This window comes from Quercus lobata, chromosome 10 (genome assembly GCF_001633185.2).
Source record: "Quercus lobata isolate SW786 chromosome 10, ValleyOak3.0 Primary Assembly, whole genome shotgun sequence".
NCBI classification, from domain to species: domain Eukaryota; kingdom Viridiplantae; phylum Streptophyta; class Magnoliopsida; order Fagales; family Fagaceae; genus Quercus; species Quercus lobata.
Window position 1 is genome coordinate 49172260 of NC_044913.1, and position 23499 is coordinate 49195758.

Sequence of the window (23499 nt, forward strand, 5' to 3'; positions counted from 1 at the left end):
ACTGTAGTTGCAGGAAGTGGGATATAACTGGCATACTATGTGCCCATGCAATTTCCTGCATATTCTTCAACGGGCAAAATGCTGAGTAGTATGTGCACAAGTGTTTCCATGTCTCCACATACAAGGTCTATTATGAGCCAATAATTACACCTATTAATGGGCAGAATATGTGGAGGCTTAGTGGTGTCCAACATGTTCAGCCTCCTATCAAAAGAAAACTACCTAGTAGGCCTAAGAAGAAGAGAGCAAGAGAGCCTGCTAATGAACTAGTAGGTAGGAGAGCTGGTATCTCCAATTTATATATTACTAAAAGTTAAAGCGTAGCGTTTAATGCTGCTGCTGCTCTCACTTTGCGCCACATCAGCTGCCACGTCATTCTTTTTTTCTTTTTCTTTTTTAAATATAATTTGTTCTACAATTTTAAAATGGTTTTTAAAATTTTCAGCCTTATAAATGCAGCCTTTTACTTATTTATTTACTTCCACTATCACCCTATAATAAATCTGTATAATTAATCCAGTCCACCTCTTATTTATTTAGTTCTACTATCAAGCCCAACTCAAATCCTTTTCAGTTCAGTTTTAAGGTTTTGTGTGAACCTTTTCATCTTAAAGGAGAAAAAAAAAAAAAAATGTTGAAGCCTTTCAAGCTTTAGGTTTTTTTTTTTTTTTTTTTTTTTTTTTTTTTTCAATTTTCTTATAATTGTTTTTAACATTTATTTTTTTAATATTTACACTTCTCCAACCTTTCTCTTTTCCTTACCATTTCATCTCCCCACTACTTCAATATTTCTCTCTCCCTTACCTTTTCGTCTCCCCACTACCCTCTACATTAATATAATTCTTCTTCTTTCCCTTCATCTTCCTTTATTTTTGTCTCTTCTTATTCACACTCTCTTACTATAAATTTGTCACTATCTCTTCTATTCTATGCATAGTTTTCCCTCACGAGAAAAAAAGGTTCCCTCTTTCTCTCTCTCTCTCTCTCTAAATTTTTTGGTGGATTTTTTTATTTTTCTTACATCTCTACTTTAGGTTGATTTTTTTTTTATATTTTTTAAAACTCTATTTTGGGTTAATGTGATTTAGTTTTATTTTTTAAATTATGATTTAGTTTTGTTTTTTAAATTGTTGTTGTTGTTGTTGTTTTTTTTTTTTTATTCTCTTTGATTGTTAAATGTTATCCTATTGCATTCTAAAGAATTAAATATAGCATATATAAATATAATATTATTCTATTACATAGCATAATTTGGATAATTTGGTATTTATTTTATTACATAGCATGATTTTTTTATAGTGCTCAATTTAGATGTTAAACTATGAGACTTTACTAATTTTTGTTTATTTTCTAATTCTTTGTGGTAGAAAAAATACTCTTAATAGTTGTATTAGAAGTACTCTATAATACCAATTATTTAAAGAAAAGTAAAGGTTAGCCAAACGAAAATAATCAGATAGGTAACAAATTTTAACTTTTCCAATTTTATTTTTATTTTTATTATTTTATAACAATGCATGTATAGAAATTTAATTCTTAGATTTTGCTAATACTGGTTTATTTGATAATATGTTTTGGGCGGCCGAAATTATAATTTCTACAAAGAAAATAACCTTAATAGATTATCAAAAACAAAAATTTATCCTAGTATTGGTTCAATTAATCATTGTTAAGTTTTATTAATTTTTTTTAGTTTACATTTTTTTGGTGTTTTGGATTGTTCCTATATTACATTTATGATTGTTCCTATAATAAATAAAAATATAATTACGAAATACATTACTCATTATTAGATTAGTTTAAATTGTAATTTTTTTTAATAAAACCACCATAAAAATAATTATCACGCACAATGCGTGGGTTCGCGGCTAGTTAGTGTAAAGCCTGTGGTAAATTAGGATACAATAAAAGAAGTTGCAAGGGTGAGATTGAAGAAAACTCTTCACTACAAGGCATCACAAACAAAACCAGTGAAGCTAATAAGGTAACATTCTAACATATCTATCAAGTAGATGCTTTTACGTATTACATTTTAAGAAATGTGGATTTCTTATTTGTAGACCAGCAAATCCAGAAACTCTTCCAACATCAATCTACCAACAAGACAAGCTCAGCCACACCATTTGCATCATTCCAGTCTAGCATGCACAACTGCAATCCAAGTGCACCATCTCAGCCATGGACAAACTCTTCCAGACCATTTGCACCATACCAGACCAGCATGCACAGTTCATCCAATCCAATTGCACCACACCAGTACACCATGCGCAACTTCACTCCTAGTGCACCACTTCAATCATGGACAAGCTCTTCTAGGCCATTTGCACCATACTAGACCAACATACACAGCTCATCCAACTTAAGTGCACCATACTAGTACACCATGCACAGCTCTGCCACACCTTTCCACCACCTCAGTCTAGCATGCACAGCTCTACTCCAAGTGCACACCAAACTAGAATGAGCCAATCTAGCCCAAGTGCACCACTTCAGGCCCCTATAGGATCATCCAATCCAGTTCAGGCTGGTAGAAGCTCATTCTTTCAAGCTTATGCTAATCAGTTCAACTCCAATCCAATTGCACCACCCAACTTACGCAGCAGTCCAACTCCAAGACTGAGGAGGAAAAGGATGGTCATATCAGAGACCCTGAATGCTTCCAAGAATGCATCTGGATACATGGGGGCTATCAAGTTTGCTAGGAGTTAGTCATCAATGCATGGTCCAAAGAAATGAATAACTTGCTGTTTTCTATTTTTTGATGAATGACTTGTGTTTTGTATAATTATAGCCAAGCCTGTCACTGTTGTAGTTAAAAAATGCCTTGTTGTTTGGGTTAAGATTGACAATTGAACAATGCCCTTTTGTTGATTTAAACATACTTCTTTTGTCTTGCTTTGGTAATGATAACTATGAAGATGTTTGAGTTAAGATTGGCAGTATGTTAATTAAGATGTTAAGTTTGTTATTTCCTTCTATCTTGTTTTATATGTGTATTCTAGTGCCTGACTTGGAAATATGCTACCTGCTTGACTTGGAATATGTTATCTGTTAATACCAATTCTCTTCGTTGCTTCGACTTGGAACTATGTTACATGGTTCAACAAGGACAATTCTCTACAGCTTTTTGTTTCTTCATTCATAGTTCAATTAAATATTCAATTCTCATATTCTTGGATGTTGTTGTACTTATTTATAACACAATTGATGCCCCAAATAATGCCATAACAAGTAGCACAGCAGCAACAACACACAACATCCTGTTATTTCAAATTTCCAATATATAGAAAAGTGATTATGAAACCATTACACTATCACACTACCAGACCACACATCCACACATCCACACATTTAAGGAGAAAGGTATTCATTTATTTCACAACAGAAATAGTACAAAATAAGCAGCAGGTATGTCATTGCTAATAAATAATCCTACAAAAATTGAGCACACTGCTAGTCCTATATAAATTAACACTGCAACCCTACATACACTACCAACCATACAAGTTATTTCCACCCCCTATCTAATCAAACACAAAACTACACATATCACCACTAACAATGCCATAGCCACAATTAAAAACTTCTCTCTCTTCTTGCAATCTGCTACCTTAGCCTCAAGTGTGATGATCATTTGCCTTTACTGTGGGATAAGCACCTTACCACGATCACATATCTAATCATCATGCCATTGAAAGAACCTACACTTTTGCCTCACTTGAAATGCAAATAATGCTCTGAAAAATGAAAATCCAGAAACTATTGCAATAACAAATTGAAACAACATACTGTAATTAATGTACTAAAACCCACTCAAACAATTTATTAAAATTGACATAGTTTGGACAACCATAGAACCTTCTGCCAAGATTGTTTGCTATCCACGACACAACTAGGATAGGTTTTTTATTACAGTAGCACCTCATTGGTGCTCTCCTTCTCACACTGGAACTTGTTAAAGAGCTTGCTTCCATTCTGGCCTGAGGCTTCGAAGATTTTTTTGATCGTGGTTTGGGGAGATGAGGCTTAGTTATGTGGGTGGAGGTCCAAGCTTGAATTTTGGGAATTTAGGGTTTTTGGTATTGATTTGGGGAATTTTATGCAGTAGTGATGGTCACGTGTGAAATAAAGGGGCAGGAAACCCATGTGGCATGGGTGATGAGTGTCACAGTTGATTTTTAATAGTATTTTAATGCCTCCTTTAGCCACCTCAGATTTTCCGTCTATTGACTAACGGAAAGGACGAAAATAACACGTGTTAATTGGTTTAGGAACTAAAATTGGTGAAATGAAAATGTATACACCAGAATAGAAATAGGGTCAAAATATAAGGGAACTAAAAGTGTATTTACATCTAAACCCAATTAGGTCCCGAAACGAGGTTTTGTGCAGAATAGATGTGAATAGTGATTCAAAATAGTAAGTTAGGAACGGTTTGAAAGATTTAAGAAAAGTAACATCTCGAGTTTTAGAAACTCGAGATCCATATTAGAACTCGAGTCCGAAAGACTCGCCTTGCGAGTGTGAAAATGGCACATAGATCTCGAGTCTTTAATACTTGAGTTTCATGCAAAAAAAATTTCACCTATAGTGGCGTTTTTAAGCCTTACAGTGACGTTTTAAAACCCTATAGCGGCATTTTCCTATAAATTTTTTTTTTATAAGTACCAGGTTTAGGGAGCCCTATAGTGATGTTTTAAAGCTCTATAGCGGCGTTTTTATGCAATTTATGGATATCGAGTTTTTAAAACTCAATTTTCACGTTGATTTTTTCTCACTTTAAATTCGATCATCTTACAAATCGAGATTTAAAAACTCGAGTTTTATCTTAGAACTCGAGTTTTAGACACTTGAGATACTAGTTTTTAACATTATTTTTAAACGTAACAACTAATTAAATTTTTTAATATTTATTGTTATTTAGAAAAAAAATTCGTCCCGAAACTATTAATCACTTTCTCTTTTTTCTCACCGTTATTAGGGACTAAATCGATTTTTTTTTTTTCTTTTTGAGAAACTAAATCGATTATTTTTTAGAAGCTCAAACCTGTCTAAATGTCAACTATATTTTACCATAAAATTAAACAAACAATGTTAAATATTTAATTTAATAATATTATTTATAGCTTACATACGGACCGCAACAACGATAAATATTCCTTTTTATAGGCAAATGTATATCGTTCAACTTCAACCACTTGTCTTGTCTCCCTTACTTTTTTGAATAAAAAAAAAAGTAATAATAATAATAAAGTGTTTGTTACTTCCTTAACCAGAGCAACTGAAAACTGTCTCTCTACGAAGTACTAACTAGGACTCCTAGGAGTTTGGTCGAGGAGGTGGAGAAGCTAAAGTGACGTCAAGCCTAAAACTTCAAGCTAGTACTTTTCTTTCTTTATTTTCTTATCACAATATTCTTCTTTCCCTTCATGATTTTTTTTTTCTTCCTTTCTATATATGATTTCTACACATAAACTATTTAGTTTCCATTGTTTTTCCTTCATTCAAATAACTAATTCCTTATTTAAAAATCCAAAATTGTTCATTATTTCTTTGTTTCAATTACATTCCCAATTGAGTAAAGTTTTTACTTTTTTTTTGGTTAAGTAAGTTTTTAACTTTATGTCTTGGTTTTGGTTGTTTGTTTTGTTGTTCTATTTCCTCAACCCCCTCTGTTTGGTTTCTGAGAAAGGTGAGGAAGAGAAAAAGAAGTGAGCTTTTGAAGCTTGGGATTTGTTTTCTTCTGGTTAAAGCGATTTTTAGGTGACCCAGTTGATATAAATGTAATAAGATTTGACAAATAACAGTGGAATGTAAAATAAGGCCCTGTTTGGTCACAAAGAAAAAATTGAGGAAACGTTGAAGGTGTCAAAGTTTGGATTTGTATTGGTAATTTGGTATGTTGGAACATAAAAGCCAACTGAATTCAGTCAAATATGGTTGTTTGAGGCTTAGTTCTGTTAGATTTTTATCCTGTTTCTTGGCATTGAGAGACAGTGGGAAAGGGAAAGGTTTTATTTTTCTTTCCCCTTTTCTTTTCTCTCTTGGTGTCCAAATGGGAATTTGATGTTGAAATTATTGCAAATTTGTTACTTTTTGATAGATTTTTCTAATTTATTAGGACTGGACATGTACCATTGTATATGTTGGTTGGTTCATCTTGACTGAGTAATGTAATATCTATTCTAGGTCTATACTGAATGTTTGATTAGCTAAACATTTTTTGGGATCCTTTTATTTAGGGTAAAGTACACTTCTTCTTGCCTGAATACTTGTGCTCACAGGCAGCTACTTGCAGAGTTGCTCACTTGGAAAATGCAATTTTAAATTTTAAAAACTAGTGTGAATGAGAGCTCTAGCTCAATTAGTAGCTCCTCCCCTTGTAAAAATGGAAAATTATTAGGAATTCCCAAAATTCAGTGGTGCGGTCCTTTCTCCTCTCACATTCAAAGTAAGTCCTAGCATCAATTTGAGAGGAAGGAGCACCATGTCACCCTACTTTGGAAGTGCCTAATAATTACTTTGTAGAAGTAAGGTGGAGTGCGAGGTTGTGGGTTCAAAATCCACTGGTTTGTGTGTAATCACCAGTCGAATAATAATAATAATAATAATAATGAAAACCGTTTGGCTGTATGCTGCATTATGTGTGAACTGCTAATGCCTATTAGACTCAGTTGAAATGGGAACAACAATATCCTACATGTTAGTAGGATATTAGTGCTCACTGCTCAGTGTTATGTCAAGTACCATTGAAACATGTACAAATAATGTATGTATTTATGTAAATATGTATGTGTGTGTCTAATCAAAGGCCAATTGCCTTCTGGGTCTGTCTAGATGCCTCAACTATAACTACTTCTGCCTTTGGATGTTCAGCAAATGACAAACTTATCCTATTGTCTTGCAGTGGATACAGAGCCCCATGCAGAAGACAAAAATGTAATAGCAGACAGTTCTATAGGAGGTGAATCAGGTATATATGAAGTTGATGCTAATCAAGAACCATATGAGGGTATGCTGTTTGAATCTGAAGAAGCTGCCAAAGCATTTTATGATGAATATGCTAAGCGGCTAGGATTTTTAACACGAATTGTATCATCCCGAAAGTCAGAGCGTGATGGATCTATCATCTCTCGACGCCTTGCATGTAATAAAGAGGGATTTAATATCAACAGTCAAAAGAGAGGGCAGGTCCGAATTAGAAAGCGAGAGAGCAAAAGGGAAGGTTGCATGGCAATGTTTTTGGTGAAGAGGGAGAAGCCTGGGAGATGGGTTGTCACAAAATTTGTGAGGGATCATAATCATGCTCTAGTTATTTCCTCAGAAAAGAGTCGACCAACTCCAGTAAGTTTCCTTAAAGTTGGTTATATAATTGCTTTTAGCCTTTTATTTGCATGCTCTCTCATTCCTCGTCTCATTTTTTAAGTGTGTGTGTGTGTGTGTATTGCTATGATCTTTCAACTTGAAGACAGTAACCCACAAAATTTAACAGAAAGATCTTTTGGGATTTTTGTTTGTTGTCTGAACAATGCAAATTTTTTTAACTATATTCATTTGTAAGCATCCCAGTATTGGGAAAGAAATGAAGGAAAAGAAACTAGGGCGTTGGACCATAGGTTATAATTGCATGTTAGTTTTGATAGTTTTTCATTGAGCCTAACTTCATAAAAAGTTTTTGGGATCTTTAAAAGTAATAGTTGTTAGGGATGCTAGCTTTTTACTCCTTTAACCTCTTTTGATTTTCAATGAAGAATGGAAAGAACAATATTTGGTCTTTGGTCTTCTTGTGTTTTGTGGTGAAACATTCCCTTATGATTGTGTGTACAGAATATGGCAGTTCAATGGCTCCAATTTGTTTAATTCAAGTTTTAAGTGCAATATGATGTAAAATAAAGGTACATTATTTGATGGAAAATCCTATTTAAAATTTAAATAAAATAAAATAAAATAATATTAATAAATAAAAAAGGAAGAAAGAAAAGATTTTATAAGGTAACCTATTTGGTATTTGTCCATTGTGTTACATCTTGGTCAATATTGAAATCATTGGCTAGAATGATGTAAAATCTGTTGGCATTTCACTACTCTGTCTTTAATACTTCCTTCACTGAATAATTGGAAGCAATCTCAATTTTCCTGATCCTTCTAGTGTGTTCTTTTAGCCCATCATGAGTTGTGTCTGTTTTAGCAATTGCATAAGTTTTAGTTTTCGTTCCTTTTTGTTGCAATGAAATTAACATTATTTTGATGAGAAATTTGTTTGGATCATTGTGGAGGGACGAGATGTTCCAAACTCAAAAAATGAGAGAATTTTTAATTTGGATAATATTTTATCTGAAGTGGTTTTAAAATTGGATTAGAGGTCATTAGTTGAAGTTAGCATAATAAAATCAACTTCAATTGGCTTCAATAAAAAAATAAAGAAAATAAAATCAGCTGCCACAGTCTCTTGCATGTCCTTAAGATGCTTTAGGGTCTTGTTTCTTTGCCAGGCAATTAAAAAGGAACCTGAATTTGCAGCTGAGAGAGGTGCTTTGTAAAATTAAGCTTTGATTATAAACCAGACAATAGATATTGTTGATTGTGCTTTTACTTTCTGCTCTATATTTTTACTTGTCCTGTGTCTTGGTGATTGCATCTAATTCTTCTGCTCATTTCCTTATTTGTACTTGCTTGACTTTAGATCTTAATTGATTTAACTTATATATGAAACATTTCTTTCTTTCATCAATCTTTTGTCATAGAGTATAACTTTGCAGTAGAAATGGTAAGAACAATATTTGGTCTGATTTTGGATGTGACTCTTAATAAGAAAGTATATAGCCAGCACAGCACTGTTTGAGCTTTTTGATTGATGTTTCTGTGTTGTCTTATAATGCATATGATTCATTAGATACTGGGTTAAATGTTCTGGAGGCCAATTCTTGGCATTCATCTACTATCTTGGTTTTGAATGATCCAAATGGTATATGAATTTTGATGTCATGTCATAGGATACTAACAAAAAAAAATGTCACGTCATAGGATGAGAAAGATAGGAGAATTCGAGAGCTATCTTCTGAGCTGCATCGTGCAAATCAGCATTTGGCATCCTGTCGAGAACAGCTGCGTACATTTATGACATATGTTGAAGAACACACTGAATGCCTATCAAGAACGGTTGAAGATGTAGTTCACAGGATCAGGGAAGTTGAATCTGAAGACCAAAAGCCTAGTCAATACTCTTAGGATCTGACATTTTATTATAAAACCTCTATATATAATCTGTTCATATTATTGCAAAAAGAACAAAAACTTGCTGTTGTTAATAGAGGCAAGAATCAACTAACTTCTTACAACTGTATAACCGACTTCATTGCAGCACGTTAACCACTGATTTGCTATGACTGCGCTTCTGTGCTCTAGTGTATGTAGATAATTTGTAGGCTTCTACAATAGTTTTTAGAAGATGCATTTTTGTATTTTGTTTTTACCTTTACATTTCAATCTCTAAATACAGATCAATTAAGTACTACTTATTTACACTATTTCGAACCGAATTATTACATTTTTGTTGGTGTACAGCTACACCAAAGGCTTCTTCATGACAAAGTAGTCGCGATATGTTCCTGCATAAATGATGAATAACATAATAAGCCACTGGGATGAGGTACTTGTTGGCAATGCTCATAACCAAAAAGCAGCATTCTTACTAGGAGGATCATCTTGGGCTAGGGGTAGGCAAAATGCACAGTAACATTTGCTCATGGCAATGAGGAGAAAAGGCTATATCCACAAAGAGAGAGCGAGAGCGAGAGAGAGAGAGAGATGTCTCAATGAATGTACCAATTGTAAATATACCCAGAGATAAGCGTGAGAGATGCAAGTGGGATATTATCAACTTGAGGCTCAACCAACATGTAACTTTGCAAGTGAGGTTCAGTGAGCATTCTTGAATTATTCTTTTGAAAGCAATATTATAAGATATTGATTGTCATCATTCTAAACATCAAGTATATGCTATGAAGTGGGATTCAGTTAAATCAATTCAACAGAAGAAATTTATTCTAGTCAAAAAGGGGGAATCTTGTCTCCACCACTAAACTTAATGATAAAAATAATCATTATCAAATAGATACAGTATATTCAAACATATATATATATATATATATATATATATAAAGTATAAGCTACCAAGAAAAAAACCCTTGACTAACTCCAAAAAATAAAATATTTTAATAATTAGTTATTCTAAGATCATATAATTTGTCATAACTTTTGTCACAATTTGTTGAAATTGTTAACTATGAGCGATGGAGGATCATTTTCACCCAAAAAAAAAAAAAAAATTCCTTTGTCACCCACAAAAATGACAAAAATTATAACATAAAAGTCGTATACCAACCTTAGAATTCCCTTTTATTATTTAGGATGACAAACCTTAAGTATGTTTTTTCCAATATTACTTTTTACTTCTTTACTCCTTTATTAAGTAAATCATACTTATCATCGCACACTCTTGGTGTAGTGATCATTTCACAATTATAAATGCTTGTAGGATGTGGAGGGCAAAGGCTGAGGTTCAAGTTTTTAGGAGAGAGTTTCATACACATATACACTTAGATTGAGTTAGAGTAAAAATTCTATCTTGTAAAAAAAAAAAAAAAAAAAATGGATTAGTTAAGTTAAATATCAACCACTTGACTATAAAATTTCAACCCTTCTAAAACATCATTTATCACAATTTGTTGAAGGGATCAACATTAAATAATAAATAATCACTTATTCATTTTTCCACCATTTATTTTACATCATTCACAATCGATAACATCGAAATTGCGGCAACACCTCGTACACAAAAATTGTGTCCCTAGATTTTCTCAAATCATTTTGAGTGACTGGAGTCTGAAACCTTAAAATCAAACGTACATAGGATTCTGATTATTTGTGCAGGTTCCCATTTATTCATTATTAACTGTACTTAAGTTGTTTTTTGAGGTTGTGCAAGTACTTAACCGACCCTACAAATAGTCATCGCAGAAGGACCAAAATATGTCAACCCCTTTTCTGTGATGCTTCCACTTCCACTCTGCTTCAACTTGGAGGTGAACACTGAAAAGTACCTTGCCAAATTCAAACCCCCACTGAGCTAGCGCACCAAATCTATCTACTCCTGTGGTTTCCAATATTTTCATTCTCATTTTCTACTTCTTACTGTTACTGAAAGTGTTTGCTACACTTGGAAGATGGATTTAGAAGTTGGAACCTCACATTCTTGATCTTTTACATCGAAATGTGGCGCCTTTTGCCTTGAAGACATCAAACTCAGTGGTATGCTTTTGTCACTTTTTAGAATACAGTAAACATATAATTCCTTGTAGAAATTTGTAATGGAAGGTTTGGTTGTGAAACCAATTTTAATATTTAGACTGAGATGCATAAATGTAAAGATGGAAAGATTGGAAAAGAACCCACTTCGTGGATCCGCATGAATCTTACTTGAGTTGAAAAATTTTGGGAAAACATTGAAATCTTCATTGTTTAGAATGGGAAAGCTGGTCTGTAGTTAAAGAAATTCTGAATTTTGATTGAAATTGGGTCATGTGAGTAATATTAGATAGTGTAAATAGATTATGGATTTTTTACTTGATTGAGTCAACGTGTGGAGTGAGCTGAATGTACTGGTATTTGTTAACACGGATATAAGTGTTGTTTTGGCACATACATTGCGTATATAGGTACAAAAAATCCCCAAAAGTTTGCATATTTACTATAATGTAAATAGGCTGTCTGTAGACATATGTGAACAAGGCATATAGAGTAAGAACATGATAATAGTTCAAAAACTACTTGTTGATACATTGTTTAACAAAAAGGATAATATCTTTTTTGGATTGATATGATAGGGTTGGAAACTTGTGGCATCCACTCTATGATAATCGCTCTTGACCATTAAACCAAGGCACCAATTGGTTTCTTTTTTATGTAGGCGAGATTTGAACTCAAACCCCTTATTTGATAACAAAAGACTTTGCCAGTTGAGTTAGCTAGAATCGACAAGAATAACTTTGTCAGTCAAAGGCCATTGTTACTTAGTAAAAGTGAACACTTATTTAAGTGTCAGAATAGACATCATAAACCATAATTTTGATGACACGTCTGACATGGCAAGTCTTGTGAGGGAGGAATGTCCAATATATCTTAGTAACATGCATTAGGCATGAAGACAGCAAAGACCTTGGACCCATCAGCTTTCATTGTCTTCATGCATAAAGACATCGACTAGGCACCCTTCATCTAGTGAGAAATGACTCCCATTTAGCTCAGCTAGTGTGACATAAAGTATCTCGAATATACTTACATTAATACGCACTTGATTTCCATATTCTACATTAAACATGTCAAAAGGTTGGATAGTTTTCTAAGAAGATGTATAACTAGAAATCATCTGATAAGGTTTTTCCTTGCATTTGATCACCCATATAAGAGAAGGTAGCTGTCTTGTTACCATTATTTTATTTCTATGTGTATCTGATTTCATAAAATTTGAGGGCTATCAATAATTTTACTTTAATCTTTAACTTGTCTCATATTCTGGAGGGTGCAGTGGAAGTATTAACTACTGCATCTTCTTTTCTGCTGCAATTGTTTTAGGATTTTTCTCTTTGATGTTGCTTAATTCCATAAAATTTTCAATTTCTGGTAGGTTGATAATGGCAAGCCCCTCTGGTCATGGATATAAATCAAACAGAAATTACAGGCAGTGGCTAACTGAAACTTTTGATGGTCATGAAACAGCAGATGATGAGTTATCAGATAATCTGGATGGAAATGATAACATAATTCAACCATCTCTTCAGGCTTTTTCTTTAACTTCAGAACCTTTAGAACCATTTATTGGCATGGAGTTTGAATCAGCCGAGGATGCTAGAGAATTTTATGAGATGTATGGTAGGCGTATGGGATTTACCATACGAAATAATCGTACACGCCGTTCACTTAAAGATAATTCAATAATTGGTCGGGAATTTGTTTGCTCAAAAGAAGGTTTTCGTTTAAAAAAGTATGAAAATAGAGAAAAAAGAGCTCTTCCATCACGTCCAGCCACTAGAGAGGGATGCAATGCAATGATGAGGATAGCTGCAAAGGATGGGGGAAAGTGGGCTGTATATGGTTTTGTGCAAGAACATAATCATGAGCTGAATCCTAGCAAAATTCCACCTCGAAGATCACATAGATTAGCATTCAGTGAGGTATGCTTGCGGGTTATGTCTATAGAAGAGTTTGCTTATTGTTTTTGTCTATATTGTTTCCCATGAGTTCTTGAGAAATGAAATTCTAATTTCATCACTATATCACACATTTGAGATCTAAAACTGGGTAGAATGGAATTAAATGGACCAGAAAATGTTTGTGTATTGAAAGATTTAAATGCAAAGAATGTTTAGGTCATGGGAATGACTGGGGATGAGTGGTAATGCAAAATGAAAATGAAGGAATCTCTACATTATGAAATCTAGGAGCAGTATGAAGGATGTGTTCAAAAAGCAAGTAATAATGGCTTGGCCATATGCATGAAGAGTAGTGGCTGCTCAAGTGAGATGATATATGTGTGCTATCACAAATGGGTAGACGTTTGCACATTTGTCTAGCACCATTACAGGCATATATTAGAGTCACCCATCCAACAAAGGCTTCTTTAAGTGCAAATAATTGGTCTTGAGTACCCATAGTCTCCTTGGGAGTTAGAAATACTCCTTTTAAGGTGGGCTTGGGGCTTACACCTATAAGGCTTTTATCTACTCCCCTCCTTCTCCTTAGCAAACATCAACAACAACAAAAATAAAAAATAAAAAATAAAAAGTACTTATAATCTCCATCCCACCCTTCCAATGGTATGCATGCACCGTTCCTATGGTTATATATTGCATGTTGCTAACTTTTGCTTCATGATGGTGGGAGGTTTTGTTTGCCTGCATGTTGTTATCCCCTTATTCAGCAATTCATATGATTCTTAAGGTCATTTTATGTTTAGTGGGCATGGAATAATATCCATCCGGATGATATTTTATGATGCCCGTGGTTCAAAGCTGATTTGATCTTAGATTCTAGTTGCCTAAACAATTGATTGCTTAAAAGTTATGACATGAACAATAAAAGGGAAGAAAATGATTTGGGGAAATTGCTATTTTTGGTATAAACTGGTGACTATCTTCTCCCTTCATGTGTGCTTCTGGTTGGATACTCAGGAACCATTTACTACCCATTTTCTTCTTGGTTCATAAGTTGGTTGGATTTGGTCACAGATTAGACCAAGTTCAAGATGTGCTTGGTTGGACTAATCAAGTTGTGAGCTCAACCCCCAATAAATATTTTGTCATGCACCTTTTTGTTCATGTCTCCTGTCTTGAATTAGTAATTCCTGTAGTTTTCTATAAGCTTGAGTTCCACAGGGTCTACTATATCTAATTTCTCTCTTTGCAGGATGAGAAAGATTTAAAAATCCGGGAACTAACCACAGAGCTTCATCGTGAGAAAAAGAAATCTGCAGCTTATCAGCAGCAACTACAGTTGGTTTTGAAATATGTTGAGGAGTATACTCAGAGGCTGTCATTAAAAATTGAAGTGGTTGAAAACAATATGACAGAACTTGAATCTGAGGAGCAAGACAGTGCACAATCTGACTAGAGTAATATTTGAACCATATCTATTGTTAAACATGACCTGCATATACTTTCTCTTATTAAATGGATAAGTTCCTTTGACAACTTCAGATTCTCTTTAAATAGATCTTTCTGCCTCTATGGCTGGCTGGCTAGCGGCTACATTCTAGTAAGGTCTGCGGAAGTTATTTTATAATGCTTTCCAGGCAAGCTTATGATTCACCTAGGAACCTTTTTCTTAATAGTAAACTTTATAGAGCAGTTATTGTATGTTCTTGTAAGCATTCTAATAGTAGATGTGCTTCCATTACTCAATGCATTTTTTGTGCAAGATCTTGGTGCCACCCTAATGTTGCAGATTGTTTTTGTTCTTGAGGTTCAGGCATCAATAACATTTAAAAAAATATAAAGCTTAAGAAGACTTCCCCTTGGTCCCCCTATCAAATGCTCCAGAAAAGTACATGCTCAAGCGTTATGTTTTTACAATAGCTTCAATGGTTCGGATAAGGCTGTGTTGAGTTTTAAGCTGAAAAGAGATCCCGTATTTATCTGAATTCTGAGATTAAAATTATCAGATTGAGTAATTTTTTGAGATTTGTATTGTCCCATTTTTCTTTTAATAATTTGTGTAGAGTGATGGACACACATCTTATTAAGTTTCAGACTTCTAGACATTGAATTTCTGGAATGACCAGTAGCAATCATTTTGGCAACTGGCACCAGTTGTTTTCTTGAAGTTGCTTGTATGAATCACAAGGTTGCTTTTATATATTCCTTCTTGCAGTCAACTGCGTGATTCATATATATGCAAATTTTAATTCCAGGTAGATTCTTGTTTCCTGTTCAGTATGTTTTCATTTGGGTATTGGATGATTTTTACACCAGATATATTTCAGGCAAGTACTTATCTGTGCAGACTGCTGAATTGCTGATGCATACTATGGCGAGCATGATTAGATCTTCGTACTAATGGGATCCCAGTTCTAAGAATATATGTTAAATGCATATTGATGCACTCCTTCACATCCTTTCTAGCTTCCACAGGTAGTAGTTTCTCAGCTATGGATGCATTGTCATTGCGGTACCAGCTGATGGCTCTAATCCAAGACTCTTGAGATGACTTAGGTGTGATGTGCCAGAATAGAACAAGGGAAGGCATTTTGTACACTTTCATCCATGCGGGTGCATGACATCCGCTTTCTCTTTTCTTATTCATTTTCTTTTTCCATTGTTTGCTTTCTCCACACCTGCAATAGAAGAACATAAACTCGATGAACAGCAGAGTCTGCTGGTTGTGGATCCCCTGAGCATTTGCGTCGAGAAACTTGTGTTTCTGTAATTCTTGAGTTGTATACTTCATTTTACCTCATTGTTTTGTGCCAAATAAACACGACTCTAAGCGGAGGAGAGTTCTTAGATGGCCAAAAAAAAGGGGGTTTACCTTGATAGCTTTTCTATTTGATTAATTTGCATTTGAATTAGGTGCCCTGATTAGATCTTTTAAAATAAATTTGGCTGCAAATGCATGGTCAAAAACATTTTTAGAAATGGTTCTTTTGTAAATAGAAACAAACATTTCTATTTACGAAAGGCGGACTTGCCTTGCTACTTTCTTATTTATTCCCCTGTCGATTCTTTCTACTGTCTAATGTCAAGCCCTCCTAATTCGTAACAAACATTTCTTTCATCTAAGAACTGCAGAGGTCCAAAAAGTCCAAACCAACCATTACAAAGCATATTTGAGCATAAAAAATTCAAAAGGTTAGCTTTCGTTTGCTCTACCTAATGTTTTTCCACAACTGACTGGAAATTCAAGAAACTACTTATTCAATCAGTGGATGAGATGCTACATAAAATCAATAAAAGTGACAGCCACACGGCTTAGTATATAATCATATTAAAATAGTCATTAAAATATTAATAATTTTGAAATGGGCTTAATGCTTTTTAAACCCAACTGAAGAAAAAAATCAATAAAAGTGACGCCACACAGATTAGAAAAAAATTATATACAAAAAAAGTAGTAATCATATTGAAATGTATCTAATTTCTTTAAACACAATTGAAGAAATCTTCAATGATATAGGTGGAGCATGTATTTTAATAATTATAAATCATGTAATTTAAAAATATACATATATGTTTGAGCAAAAGGGGAAAAGCATTTTTCCCCCCTTATCTTTGAGGTAGTTCACAAATTTTCTTCTAAACTTTAAAACCAACCAATTTTTTCCTTAAGTTTTGGAAATGAGCAAATGCCCTCTTACTGTCGTACTCTTAGATAAATCCTAACAAAATTTGTTGATTCCTAAAATATTTCATTGTGCAATGTTTAAAATACCCCCAATTAGTATATTAAAATCCTAAAATTAGCCCTTTCTTCTTTTCACCACAACCACCACCACAAATGGACCACAACTGCATTTACGACCCCTCACCCTCCTCTACCTCTTTCAAACAAAAACTCAAGTCCTCCCTATGTTGCTTCCACAAGCACCACCATCATGAATCCTTGAATCTCGACACAAACAATAAGCAGTCGAGGTTGTTCCATGGCACACACTCTCACATTGGTAATTGCGTTTAAGTTGACTTTAAGGACTTTATTTAGATCGGGTGAGACTCAAACCAAAACAGTGCATTATGGGGTGGTGAAGAGTAACAAAAATACAATAGAAAGCGAAACAAACAAGACCACATATCATTGATGTTTGGTTGTTTACTACTTCTAGACTACTAATCTAATACAAAGTAAAAAGAAATCATGGGGATATTTTCAAATTTCAAACTTAGAAATCACACACAAACAATCATAATGGAGGATACATGGAAAATGCGTCATTTTGAATGCTTGAAAGTTGAGGAATTGTGGTTGTATGTGCGACGGTGGTGGTGGTGGTGGTGGTGAAAAGACGAAAAAACATATTTTTAGAGATTTTAATCAAGATGGTCGATACCGTACCGATACGTATATCGATGTCGAAACGCCAACATTTCGTACCGGTTTAAATACCGGCCATACCGGCCGATTTTGGGCATTATTGGTTGGTACAGAAAAAAACCTCTTTTTTTTTTTTTTGTAATTTTTGAATTTTTGTAAAGGTAAAATGGTAACTTATTTGCATTAACTTATTAGTATTATTTGTAATCTTAGTATGCAATGAACAAAAATAAGTTTTCTATTTTTTATATTGTTTTTTTTTTCTTTTAATTGATGATAAAGTCTAAAACCATGCATAATTTGTTCTGAATTGAGGTAATGTTTTATGATAAATTGTTATATTTATTATATAACACACACACAGATATATATATATATATATATATATATATTTATAAATATAAAAAATAACAGTAAATTCAAAACAGTACACCGGTATTAACTGATACCAAAATATATCGTTCCACTAGTCAAATCAGTACAGCCTCCGGTACGAGATTGACTTCCTTGATTTTAATATTAAGTTAGGGTATTTTAGACATTACACAATAAAATATTTCAAGGATCAAAAGATTTTATTAAGGTTTAACTGAATTTGGGTGTTTGCTTATTTCCAAAACTTAAGAGAAAAATTGCTCGGTTTTTAAGCTTAGGGGGGAAATTATGAACTACACCAATTATATAGGTTTCCCCAATTTTATTTTTGTTAAAAATGTTAGTTATTATTTTTTATTTTATCTTATTTTTTACAGTATATTACAAAATATACCCCTAAAGTTTAAGTATGTTTGGATTTTACTGCTTGAAATTTTAAAATTTGAATTTAACCTCTAAAATTTTATTCTATTTGTATCAGCAGCCCCTCTATGACTCTATCCATATATTTTCCGTAGTTCCACGTAAACTTGCCATGTGAGTTTAATTTGTTCATTAAAATGATGCCAAATTATTTTGTAACCTAAAAAAATTAAAAAAAATTGAACATGGCATGGCATAATAAAAAGGCTTCACATCATTTTATTGGATCATTTAACAGAAAATCTATATTAAGGGTGTGTTTGGATACCGTTTATTTTGCTAAAACTGAAAAATTATTACTGAAAGTATAGTAGATAAAAGTAAAAGTTAGTTGAAATAGTATATTAAGGTGCATGAATAGTGCAAAAAAGTGCAGTGGAACCCATAAATTGTAGCAAAAATAAACTGAATAGTAAAATAATTTTAATTTTTCATTATAACCCAAACGCACACTAAGAATCTGTTTGGGATTCGCTTATTTTACTGAAATTGAAATTTTTTTGTTGAAAGTATTGTAAATAAATGTAAAAATTAGCTGAAATAGTACAATAGAATCTATAAATAATACCAAAAAAATGTAATAAAATTCATAAATAATAATAAAAATAAATTAAATAGCAAAATAAATTAACTTTTTAAACCTTAGCCAAACTCGTGCTAAGTAACTTCATGCGGTAAATTCAATCACTCTCAAAACGTAGTCAGCAATTTAACCTATTTTTAATTTTCTCTTGCTTGCTTGGCCAAAGACAAACAAAAAACACACACGCGCGCGCGCACAAACAGAGGAATTTTAATAATGTCAACGCACTTTATTGGCGATTGGACCACACACACAATAAAACGACGGATCACATCAACTAGCCTATCACTATCACACGCGCGCACACACACAAACACAAAACCAACAACCTTCGTGTCCGTACACTCACTTTCTCCACTGTGGGCCCCAGCTCGGACCTGGCCCCACCACTTCTCTCTCTCTCTGCAAAAACAAACGAGACCAAACTCCCCAACATAGGAGAAGAAGAAGAAGAAGAAGAAGAAGCAGATCGAGCAAGACAAGAACAGAACACAGAAAGACAGAATTCAGAAGTCAGAAGAACAACCTCAAAACTCCTCTGCTTCTTTCCACCATGCACGCTTCAATCTCGATCTAGGACTTGCCCTTTCCACTCGGTGAGTTCATCAACTCAAATACCAGTTTTTGTTTTCTTATTCTTCTTTGAATGGCACACTCTTTTTTCTTTTCCTTAATGAGCTGACTTTCTAATCTTGCCCAAGATATGTATTAGTTATTTCTTATACCCAAAAGAAAATCACCATTTTCTTTGGGGGCTAAATTTTCCTATCCATTGGAAAATTTAGGCAAAACATAATTTGAGTTGAAAAAAGTTACTTTTTGATACCGGGGTTTATTGTAACTATCCACCATAAACTATAGGATTATTTGTAATGTCCATCCTAAACTATAAATTTTTGTGATCAATATATATTCAATACCCAGATTGGAGATCAGTTTACCAGTCAAAATTAGTGTTGAAATTACCAAATTAGTGGGCTGGTTTATGTGGTAGTGTGCACTAATGTATCAAAATTAATTTGTAATGTTCACTCAAGTGGACCTTTCTAAATTTTGCATTTTAATACTGATATTAGATATTGGGGTGGGCATTGCAAGTTAATCTTGAATTAAGGTGTTGATATTGCAAAAATAATTGTGGGTTAGGGTGGAAATTGTAAATGAGTCAATGACCATGTAGGTTAGTGTCAATACTCAATAGCTACATTGAATCCTTAATACCAGAATCGCTTAGCTTCCAATTAGCCCTGAAATGACCCCCTTTAAGTCTTATAAGATTTTGAGACGATTTTAGTAGTTCTGTTTGTCCCACTAGTAGAGGTCTACTCATGATTGAAACCTTATTTTGTCATATAATTCAGGTAATTGAAAAATTGATAGTTGTTTCAGCGTTAATAAGTTTTGCATATTTTCAATAATAACTAAATCAAAATCTTATCATTTATGACTTTATTCTCTCTCAAAGATCAATGAATACAAATCATCCTCAATAACTTTCCTGATGTCTTTTACATTCTAATTTGAAGTATTACTTGTGAATTGTCAATGTGTTTTTCATTGTTTCCTTGTCCTATATAAGTTTCTATCCTTTGGTTCTCTTCTTGCATGCTTAATATGTTACCATGACCAATTTACTGTTAATAAATTTTTGTGTGCAATGAAACATCATTGAAACATTGCATCATCAAAAAATTACCTTGACGCCTTTGTCATCCCCTAACTTCATTATCATTACAGATGCTGTTGGAGCAGAAAGAACTGAGCATTGATTTTTAAAGACTTTTTTTTTTTTCAGAAAAAATGAGGATCAAGAAATTAACTATAGTAAAAGTGTAGTTAGGTTTACATGTTGAATGCAATTTTTCTCTAGATTTTTCTTGTGTGGGCGGCTTGATATTACATTTAGAATGACCCTTTTGATTTCTACTGTAGGAGGATGATGGATAATGAACCTCATCAGGGATTTGACTTAGATGACAGTGACCTAGATTTGCAAGCTGAAACATATGAGAAGCATATAAGGATAGAAGATGGGCTTCCAAACAACTTAAACTTGTGTGTAGGTGAAGATGACAGGGTGTCAGATCAATCTGTTGGAGATTTACCTATGAATGCAGAAGCTTTAGAACCATACATAGGCATGGAGTTCAATTCAAGAGATGAAGCTAGAGAATTTTATGTTACCTATGGTAGGCGCACTGGTTTCACTGTACGTATACACCATAACCGTCGTTCACGAGTGAACAATCAGGTTATTGGTCAAGATTTTGTTTGTTCAAAAGAAGGCTTTCGTGCAAAAAAGTATGTTTATAGAAAAGACAGAGTTCTTCCTCCACCCCCTGTTACCCGAGAGGGCTGTCAGGCAATGATAAGGCTAGCTTTAAGGGATGGAGTGAAGTGGGTTGTCACCAAATTTGTGAAAGAGCATAATCATAAACTAATGAGTCCCAGTAAAGTCCCATGGCGGGGATCAGGAAAGCACTTAGTTAGTGAGGTATGTTTGAGATTGATATTTATAATATTATCACTACTTGAACTCAAGAAACTATTGAGTCCTGGTAAATTTCCCCGGAAGGGATCCCAAAAGCTCTCAATGAGGAGTTTGAGATTGATATCTTAGTATCTGACTATACTTGATACAATATTATTGCAGTTGATTTGCTAATCCATGTTTTTTGAATGAGTTACAGTGGTAAGATTATTAATTTATTACCATGCACAGGGAGCGTCAAGCCTGATCTTGCTGTGTGTTGGTCATTACAACCAATTACAGCCAAGACCTATATGAAGGCCATAGTTTTCGTTTTGACTAATTTTATTATGTTTACATTTGAAGCGCCATCATAGGAAAACTCAATGATTGAATTTGGGTTTTGGAAGTGGGTCTGCCATTGTCTGGTCTACACTCAGGAATTTAATCTAAATCTTGATGCTAAAATGGCTTGCCTGGTTTGTTTTACATATCTTTTGACAAAAATTTAACACCCCCCCCCACAAAAAAAAAAAAAGATGAAAAAGTCACATGCTTAAGTTGGATTCCTCTATTTAATTGAGGCTAACAATTGGGTGGTATGGAAGTAATTTTAAATTTTCAGGGTTCATTGGTCAAGTAGAAACTCAAGAGACTTAACTGAAATATTGTCCAATCACAGGGTATTGAAATACAATAAAACCCTCTGAACTCCACACAAAGACTCAAACCCCCAATGTGAATTAATATGTCACAACTAGCAGGAATCACTGAAAATAGATTGAATCTTGTACATGCTCAGTGTGAATTCTATCTTCAACTGGACTGGATATTTCTGCTATTTCTTATGTCCAGGGTTTTAAATTTGTTGTTTCTTGATTTATCAGTAATGCTTTAGCCATTTCAATGTCATATGTAGCAAACCCAATTATTCACCTTTTTTGCAGGATGAGAAAGATAAGAGAATCCGTGAGCTGTCCCTTGAGTTGTATAATGAGAAGCAAAAGTGTAAGCGTCGATGTGCTGCATATGAAGAACAATTAAACATGATTTTGAAAGATTTGGAACAACACACAGAACACATATCCAAAAAAGTCGCTGATATAGTTCAAAGCATTAAAGATATTGAGGAAGAACAATCGGAAGCTGATAGTGGATAGAGTTAATGCAGCTTGAACTGTATCTTTCCTCAATCCTGGTTTTTCCTTGGATTATTTGATTAAGCCCAATAATCCTATTCACGAGCCATAGGTCAATTAGCATACCCGCTTCACCTGTTATTCATCATGGAAGTGGATAAAGATCAAGGACCTAAAAGTCAATTATATTGTTATGAGAAAATCAGTTTGAGTGTTGACGTCCTGGCTCAACATGCTTGATCTCATCAATGTTTTGCAGTATAGCATGAGTAATTATTCTTCTTGGAGAATTGCTGAATCATTATTTGCAGAATTGGGGTATATTGTCTTGGCCAAAGAGCCGAGAAAGGTACAAGCATACTATCATTCTTATGTAAAACCCTTTTTTTTTTTCTTTTTTTTCTTTTTTTTTTAATTTGATTAGTTGTACAATTTTTTGCTCATTGATGTTACTGTATGTTTTCATGTTAAATATGTTGATAAAGAATTTTGTGTAATTTTCCCTATGGATTGCACTTGCAGTGAGGTCGAGCTAGCAATGGAGAAAGTATTATTTGCCTGTACTAAGAGTCATTTTCCTTTATGGTGAATGGTTGAATTTTGGGTACTTAAAGCACTTTTAGATGTATGAGATCTGGGGCTTGTGGGCTCAAAATATGGATTTCAGTACTTGCTAGTTAGTTTACACCTTTGGTTATCCAGCCAAAAAAGAAAAAATATACACCTTTGAGTTATGGTTTGTCATGCAAGTGTGATATAATAATCGTTGTATCAATTTCTACTCTTGAATAGTGGTTTTAATCTGTATGAAACAAGGAATATAGGTTCATGCTAATACTATAATTTTCTGTGAAGCCAGCAACCTATTCATGCCACTGTGCCAATCACTAAGGGATCAGGGGAGTTTCAAAAGTAGTCATGGAAAT

General features: G+C 33.8%; 3 protein-coding genes across 8 annotated transcripts; all 3 read left to right on the plus strand.

Annotated features, from left to right (window-relative positions):
* Positions 1 to 5249: 5249 nt before the first annotated feature.
* On the plus strand, positions 5250 to 9527 carry LOC115962885 (protein FAR1-RELATED SEQUENCE 5-like). Of its 3 annotated transcripts, none has more exons than XM_031081763.1 (3): positions 5250 to 5381; positions 6908 to 7344; positions 9025 to 9527. In XM_031081763.1, coding segments are annotated over exons 1-3 (642 nt in total). In that variant the 5' UTR covers positions 5250 to 5380; the 3' UTR covers positions 9229 to 9527. The 3 variants fall into 3 exon arrangements, with proteins under 3 accessions (XP_030937623.1, XP_030937624.1, XP_030937625.1); XM_031081764.1 differs by having other exon boundaries at positions 5250 to 5377; XM_031081765.1 differs by lacking the exon at positions 5250 to 5381 and adding an exon at positions 5570 to 5897.
* A 1338-nt stretch (positions 9528 to 10865) lies between these two features.
* LOC115962469 (protein FAR1-RELATED SEQUENCE 5-like) lies at positions 10866 to 16060 on the plus strand. 4 transcript variants are annotated; one of them, XM_031081312.1, is made up of 5 exons: positions 10866 to 11310; positions 12686 to 13232; positions 14464 to 14668; positions 15427 to 15466; positions 15559 to 16060. In XM_031081312.1, the coding sequence occupies exons 2-3, from the start codon at positions 12693 to 12695 to the stop codon at positions 14665 to 14667; spliced, it is 744 nt and encodes a 247-aa protein (XP_030937172.1). In that variant the 5' UTR covers positions 10866 to 11310; positions 12686 to 12692; the 3' UTR covers position 14668; positions 15427 to 15466; positions 15559 to 16060. The 4 variants fall into 4 exon arrangements, with proteins under 4 accessions (XP_030937172.1, XP_030937170.1, XP_030937171.1 ...); XM_031081310.1 differs by having other exon boundaries at positions 15427 to 16060; XM_031081311.1 differs by lacking the exon at positions 15427 to 15466 and having other exon boundaries at positions 15539 to 16060.
* Positions 16061 to 19307: 3247 nt separating this feature from the next.
* LOC115963061 (protein FAR1-RELATED SEQUENCE 5-like) lies at positions 19308 to 23171 on the plus strand. Its single transcript, XM_031081950.1, has 3 exons — positions 19308 to 19560; positions 20897 to 21458; positions 22382 to 23171. The coding sequence occupies exons 2-3, from the start codon at positions 20901 to 20903 to the stop codon at positions 22592 to 22594; spliced, it is 771 nt and encodes a 256-aa protein (XP_030937810.1). The 5' UTR covers positions 19308 to 19560; positions 20897 to 20900; the 3' UTR covers positions 22595 to 23171.
* Positions 23172 to 23499: the final 328 nt, after the last annotated feature.

Excerpts from the sequence above, each read along its gene's own strand:
- LOC115962885 (XM_031081763.1), top strand. Across the intron at positions 7,345-9,024 it reads AAAAGAGTCGACCAACTCCA|GATGAGAAAGATAGGAGAAT; the intron begins GTAAGTTTCCTT and ends GTCACGTCATAG.
- LOC115962469 (XM_031081310.1), top strand. The coding sequence starts at position 12,693 with ATGGCAAGCCCCTCTGGTCATGGATATAAATCAAACAGAAATTACAGG. Across the intron at positions 13,233-14,463 it reads ATAGATTAGCATTCAGTGAG|GATGAGAAAGATTTAAAAAT; the intron begins GTATGCTTGCGG and ends CTCTCTTTGCAG.
- LOC115963061 (XM_031081950.1), top strand. The coding sequence starts at position 20,901 with ATGATGGATAATGAACCTCATCAGGGATTTGACTTAGATGACAGTGAC. Across the intron at positions 21,459-22,381 it reads GAAAGCACTTAGTTAGTGAG|GATGAGAAAGATAAGAGAAT; the intron begins GTATGTTTGAGA and ends CCTTTTTTGCAG.